This window comes from Borostomias antarcticus (assembly GCF_949987555.1).
Source record: "Borostomias antarcticus genome assembly, contig: scaffold_206, whole genome shotgun sequence".
In the NCBI taxonomy this organism is placed as follows: Eukaryota; Metazoa; Chordata; class Actinopteri; order Stomiiformes; family Stomiidae; genus Borostomias; species Borostomias antarcticus.
Genome location: NW_028175908.1, coordinates 110001 through 117187, shown reverse-complemented (window position 1 = coordinate 117187; position 7187 = coordinate 110001). Strand labels below are relative to the sequence as shown.

General features: G+C 48.1%; 1 protein-coding gene across 1 annotated transcript; it reads right to left on the bottom strand.

Moving 5' to 3' along the window:
• Nucleotides 1-592: 592 nt before the first annotated feature.
• Nucleotides 593-3425, bottom strand: LOC311329055 (uncharacterized protein). The gene is made up of 2 exons (XM_084462940.1): nucleotides 3211-3425; nucleotides 593-2883 (listed from the first exon to the last, which is right to left on the bottom strand). Exons 1-2 carry the CDS (start codon nucleotides 3377-3379, stop codon nucleotides 1244-1246), a joined length of 1809 nt encoding a protein of 602 aa, XP_084319066.1. The 5' UTR covers nucleotides 3380-3425; the 3' UTR covers nucleotides 593-1243.
• Between the last annotated feature and the right edge of the window lie 3762 nt (nucleotides 3426-7187).

The following is a 7187-nucleotide window of genomic DNA, read 5'->3' as shown; positions in this document are numbered from 1 at the left end:
AAATGTTCTAAATTGTTCTTACATTGTGTATTATTTTAGTCATGAATTTGGCATAATTAAAGGCCAGGAAACCTTTTATAGAAAGGGACTCTGAGGACCAGGTTTGAACGAAAACAACTGGACAGTTTGTCTCAGGATCTTCAGATAATTAACACAATATAGTTAATCAAACGCACTTGAATTTAAGTAGTATGCAACCAATTCTGAAAAAACAACATAACACTGACTTTATATGAAGACTTCACATGTCTGGGTAGAAATACAAAACTATATTATATACCCAGGTTATTCTCACTTTCTGTACACAGCATGACAAATGGGGAAAAATAGCTTTTCGTGTTCATTTCTGGAGACTGTTGTCAAATAATTAAAAATCATGAGATATATTATAGCAGTTAAACCCTATTGATTCAAAATACTTGTATACCCTCCCAAACCAAGAAGTCTGTATCTACAAACACAGGACTCCTCACCTCAGATAAAACAGTGAATAACCTTTTTTACAAATGAAATACTGCATTCACATTGCATACAAAAGATAGAATGGTGGCTTACTATAAACAACAATCTGCCACATAACAGTAGATGGCTCAACATGGGCTTTGTCCCATGATCAAAATGTAAAAAATAAAATACAAAATAATAATCCAGTAATGTAGCCGACAAACACTGCCACTTATACTTCAGAAGAGAAAAGTACAGCAGTACAACAATCAATACTGTAAAGGTCAGGTGTTCATTCAGAGTGCCACATTATCACTGATGTTCATCCACAGATAGAGCACATTATCTCTTGATGAACACCTGTCCAATCAGATGCCAATGTGACAAAAAGTCCCTTTTGCTGAGTTTTAACAAGTAACAGGCGTGTTGAACCTGTGGTCTGAGGTCTACAGTTGAAACTAAAGTAGGTTCACTGCTTAAGTCTGAAAACCTCTGCAAAAACCCACTAAATAAAGACTAACTAATCTATATCAGCACATTCAAACCTCAAACACCTCCTCCCTACTGTGGGGCTGCTGTAGTTAACACTGCAGCTACTGCTTAAATACAGATAAACAGAGGAAAAACAGAATTTGGAAATCCATTGCCTTGCAGGTAGAACTGAAAATACTCAGATCAGGTCTGTGGGTGTGGAGGATTACCTCAGCTTTTGGCCAAACAGAGCGCCAAAACGCCCCAGCAGAATCCAGTGTCTCAAACAAACATTTAAAAAAAGAAATAGTCTTTAGTCACAGCAGCATTAGAATGACCTGTGGACCAGTTGGGTGCAGTTAGTCCCAGGCAGGCCTGGAGAAGCCCATGGGCTGGACGCTGAAGTGTGCCCATGGTAGAGGGCGCCCGGGTGGTCAGGGGTGGGGTTAAAGTGGGGGTCTACGTACCCTACCTCTGGGTCAGGAAAGTAGGGCTGAGAGGGGGGCCTCACAAATCCCCCTGACATAACCTCTGGGTGGCGGCCGAGATCTGGCAGCGTCCTGAACACAGGCGGTCCAGGGAGGGCTCCGAACCCCTGGGTCTGTGCTCGGATGTATAGCTGGTGAGAAGGGTGCCCCCGGGGTTCAGGGTTCAGGTCAGGGCTGGTTCCAAACCCATCCGAAACAGCATAGTAGGGGTCAGAGGTCATCCTGTGGGCCTGAGGTTGGGGTGGGTAGGTATTGGGCGGTGCCTCGTACCCATGTGACCCGGAGCGGAAGTGGTCAGGGGAGGGCTGTGTGGGTTCCCACTGTGCCCTGTACCTCGTCTCGTAGAACTGCAGCCGAGGCTCCGCAGCTACGCCACCCATATTAACGCTGGCGTTGGCCCTGTAAACACCCATGTGGCCGTCGTAAAGGGCCGGGTCACCCGTATGAAAGTCCATGTCACGCCTCTGAAGGACCGCGGCATCCCCGTAGTCCCGGTGCCGTGTATGGTACTGCAACGGAGGCTGGTTCGTGTAGTACTGTTGCTGGGGAGAGTAGGACTCCCTGTTGTTCTCCTCTACCTCCGCCTTCATCACCTCAACCCTCAACCCAACACCCCTCTGGATCTCTGATCTGTACAGCTCTTCTTCCTCAGTGTACCTACGGGCAGTTGTGCTTTCGTCTGCATGGTACAGACGGTCAGTTTGTCCTTCTCCTGAGTGATATTGACGATCGCCTGCCTTTTCTTCCTCACGGTGGAAGCCGTCGGTAATCCTTTCTCCTGAACGGCACTCACTGTCAATCGGCCATTCTCTTGAAGGGTAGCGGTTGTCAGTTAGCCATTCTCTTGAAGGGTACCGATTACTGGCTAGCCTTTCTCCGGAATGGTACGGATGTTCAGTTGGCCCCTCTCTTGTAGCCAGCGGTGGATTGGTGGGCCCCTCGTCCTCACCGGCAGAGTAGCTGTCAGGGAAAAGCTGCGGCCTGTCAATGTTCAAGGTCACACTGACATTGGCTAGTCCGCCGCTGCTAGTGGTGCTTTCACCGTTGCCGAAATAACGACTGTCAGTGGCGCCGTCCTGCTCTCCCAGCTGCCGGTGGTCAGTGAGCGTGTCCTGGTCTGCAGTTTGAAGGAACGGGAGTCCGCCACTAGGGGGTGGCGTTGGACCACAATCCACCTCTGAGCTGATGGACTGGGGTTGGCCGGAGGGGCTCGGCGGGAAGTCAGGCGTGGGAGGGTGCTCAAGGGAGGGGTCCTGGCTGAAGGATGTCCTCTCCAGCAGAAGGGGGCCGTCCGTTAGAGACAGGCTTACCTTGAACACCGGCTCACAGCATTGCACCTCCACTGGCCTTTTCTTCTTTCTCCTGACCTCAGTAGCTGGCCTGGAGCTGGCGGGGTCATGCTGCTGTGGCATCGACGCATGCCGCTTTAGTGACAATCCTTGATCTTTGACCTTTGTTGCATCATGGCCCGTTTCTGAGACTGAGAAAGGGGTGAAAGAGAGAGAAGGAGGGAGGGATGTCAAGAGCGAGTTAGAGGGAAAGAGAGAGAGAAGGAGGGAGGGGTGTAGAGAGAAGAGAATTAGAGGGTTGGAGAGAAGGAAGGGGGATGTACAGAGTTAGGGGGATGAGAGAGAGAAGAGAACAGAGAGATAGAAGAGAGAGAGAGAGATAAAAAAGAAGGTACATCGGGAGGTCTGTAAATGTACTGCATGTCTTGCCCTTCACGTGTTAAACCCAACACAACCACAAGGAGGATTTGGAGGGGTCACGTTACTGCTGATTTTGGGTTACTATAAGGTCCACTTACCTGGTATATCTTCCCTATTCTGTTTCACTGTTCCTGATCTTGCCACCTCACTGAAACCAAACTTCAACATGTCCACACCTGAGAGAGAGAGGGAGAGAAAGACATACACACACACAACAACGGAGTGACAAGGAAGGGAGAGAACAAGAAATATAGAACGACAGTACATAAAAAAGGCGATGGAACCAGGTTCAGGAGAGAGGAGTTAAAGACAATCCTCCAGGAGATGAAGGAGTTGGGGGAGAGAGAGAGACGTACACCATTTAAAGAGAGAAAAGCGGGTTACAGATGCAGTATTTTAATATCCAGCCATTGTTGATACTTTACATACAGTCGCACATAGGTTCAAACTTCCAGCACAGGCAATGAGAGAGAAAAGCACACAGCCTGTGCAACCTGGGCACCCTCTGAAAACAGTGACACACCCGCGCCCTCCCAACCCGCCAAATTTGTCCTTTTTGCAAGGCAGCATTAGCTAGCCCATAACGTTACACAGCTAAGTTAGCTCGGTGGCACCTGCTGCTAGTTAAAGGAGATGCTGGAATAAGTGGGGAAGCTTTATTCCGTTTCTAAAGACGTTTCTAAAGATCATATTACAGAGGCATGTGAAAAACAACACAATCCCTCGCTCTATGTAAGCACAACTAGCGATTCATAAAAATAGATTGATGAAAACAACCGTTTCGCGACAGAAAATACATTTTTTAGAAGCTGCATTCTCTGTGCCCTGTCCGCCGCCATTACATGGATATACTTGGCTCACGCTGGATTTTAAATTTCTTCTACAGGCCTCCAAATTACACCAAAGTTATCTCGGTGAGTCAAACATCTTATAATATGCCGTAAATAAGGTCCAGGTTGTCGAAAAAGAGCATTCTCCTTTAACGTTATGATGTTTTCGCACAATACATTCATGCCTGCGGGGGAAGGCTCTCTCTGCACTATCCACAAATTTAGTATACATCTCTCCCATTATTTATTTCGATCTTCTGGCCTTTAAAAACCACGTTTCATTCATAAAAAACAGACATTTTAAAAATAAAAAACATGTTTTTCCTTCTTTTTTTTTCTAACCATCCCTCCATGCCTCCCCTGAATTTCTTTGGGGCCCCCCAGGGGGGGCCCGCCTCACAGTTTGGGAATGCCTGGTATATACCAATGATTTGTCATTCTTTGACACAGATCAGTACTGTTCAAGCTCTTGAGGTGTGACTTTGGACACGGGACAGTCCCCCCCCCCTCTACGATGACAATCACCCCAAACCTCAGCCCCAGTCATGCATGCATCCATGTAACGACCTCATGTGCACATGATCTGCATAGCGATAATAATTACATGAATCACTTCATAATAATGTAATAGTTATTGTATTATTCTTTCCTCCCACCTCACTGCTGCCCCCCCCCCCTCCCTCGCGCCCCCGCTGAGTGATATTAAAGATGGTCCTCCTAGTCATATTTATACAACTGCCCCCAGGCTATTTCAGTTGGCTCACTGATTGGAGCGATTTGCATGTCCCATGTAACGAAGATACAGCTCTCAGCGTACGATTCCCCCCCATTAATATTTAATTGCCATCGAAGTGTGTTTTCAAAGTATAGGATGACCGTCCGTTCTCCTCCACGGCCCGGCATGGTCCAGTGGGGGGGGGGGGGGGGGGGGGGGGGGGGGGGCTTGGCGTGAGGAGCTTGGCGCGATTCCAGAGAGCCGTTGTGTGTTGAGTTTTTTTTTTTCCGTCATCTAATCCCCCCTCCCTCCCCGCGCGCCGGCACCTGTGGCTCCTCTCCGGCAACCGTAAATCACGTGACCATTTCCTCGCAAGGAAATCCTAATCCGGGGGCCCAGATCCGCCCCGGGCCGCTGCCCCGGGCTCTGAGACGTACTGAAACCCGAGGCGGCGGCATTAAGAATTAAAAACGCTGGAAAGTGGTCCCTGCGCGCGCCTTGTTTTGTCATCAATGCTCCATTAGTGTCATTTTATTCCACCCGGCCCCTCCTTCTCCCCTCATTGTGTTTGAGTCAATATCGGGAAAGCCGGCCCGTTTCGGCCCAAACGGTTACAATACACCTTCTTCACGCCTGAGGAGCTGACAAAGGTTATTAGGCTGACCCGCCCGTGACAGGCAAGGGGAAGAGGCCAAACAGATAGATCACAGCCGCGCCTCCGGCGCAATGTCAAGCCCCGGGACTGTGGCTGTACGGGGTATCTATGTGCCTGAGGGGGAGGGTGGAAGGGTGCACGGCAGCCATTTTGGAACGTGTGAATCCCTATCGAACGATAAAACTGAAACCACCGTGATTCTGTCAACAGGATGAGCTAAAGCGAACGTAACACATCCTGAACACCGCTCAGTTCTCTCTCTGCTCCCGCCTAGCGCGCCACCTTTAATGTTGTGGTTTTAGAATGTCCTGTCCGGCCGTCTGGACTGAGGCCCTGGTGTTTGGAGGTTTTGGAGGGACACCCTTCGTAGAGGAAGTCCAGGGAGATAATGTCTGAGTGAGGGATTGGGGAGTGGCCTGGTGGTGATGTCCAAGCCGAGGCAGGGCTGACGCACGCCGATTGTTTACGATGTGGCCAGCCCAGGTGGTCCGGCCGTGGCCACAGGCCAAGCCAGCCCAGAATCCACAGATCTATAGCCTGACGCACTGACACGCACACACACTCGCTCACACGCACACACACTCGCTCGCACGCACACACACACACAGCCACATCGTCATGAGACTGCTCGTTGCAAGAATTTCCTGACGTTTTTTGTGCTGCGCTTCCAGGGATGCTGATTCTACTATAGTAAGCACATGCACTACCAGCACAGATGATCATTTAACAATAAGCAATAAAAGTGGTATTGAGATTAAAATAGGTATTTTCCCAGAGGAACAATAATGATTTTTTTTTTTTTTTTTAAGTAAGACACATGAAAAAGTTATCATAAGACAAAAACTATGCTTTCTCAACAATGTCTGCTGATGCAAACATGCATGTTCATAAACACACACACACACACACACACACACTCACACACACACACACACACACACACACACACACACACAGCAGCAGTAACAGAGCCCCTTTAATCCACAGCCGTTGGGCCTTCTCAGTACACCAATAAATAAAGCAAATAGCATTAGCAATAACTTGAACTATATGATCAGGGGTCTAATATGATAGGATTAGTATCAGTGTTTTAGGATTTGGCCATTTAGGTGAAACCCTAAGCCGGTGAGGGAGTAATTTGGACATAGGAAAATTGATTTTGCGCATCAGCACTTTCTCATTTTCAAACAGCGCATGCGGCTAACCAGGTTAATATCTGTTAACTACATTACCCAGGTAGCCTCTCTCTTCCTCCACAATGATTATGTGTCCGAGTTGAGCAATTGACATTTCTTGCAAATAAGAAAATTATCATATTCCATGACTGAAAAGGGAAATTAAGGCCGGGCCATTACGTCGAAAGAGAGGGAAGCCGAACGACAGGACCGAGGGGTAGTTCTTTTGTTTTCGTTTTTGTGAAGAGTGGAGCAGCGGTGTCAGATGTCCCCGGCCGTATTAGAATTGGACCTTGTCAGTGTTCATCAATATGGATATGCACTGATACAGCGTAAGTGGTGCGGGGGGGACTATACTGTGAGCGCTGGAGGAGGAGGAGGGACACATAGGGGAGAAGAGTGCGTCATTCGCCTCAAAGGGACTAAAAACAAGTCACGTGTGTATTGTTTCATAAGACAGCTATATATGTAATTGCACTGTGAATGTTTCGTCGCTGTTCACGACAGTGGGTCTTGTCACCACCGTTAGCTCATTTTATTGGTCCTCTGACTGGCCTGCAGCCCCTCTGGAAATATATTTTTTCCATGTCATTAAAGTAAAGACCACCATTCATTTCAACATTCATGCGGCGTTGACTGATCACTCAACAACTTGACACAAATCGAAAACATCTGGAAAGCTAACATCTCTAAAAGCTAT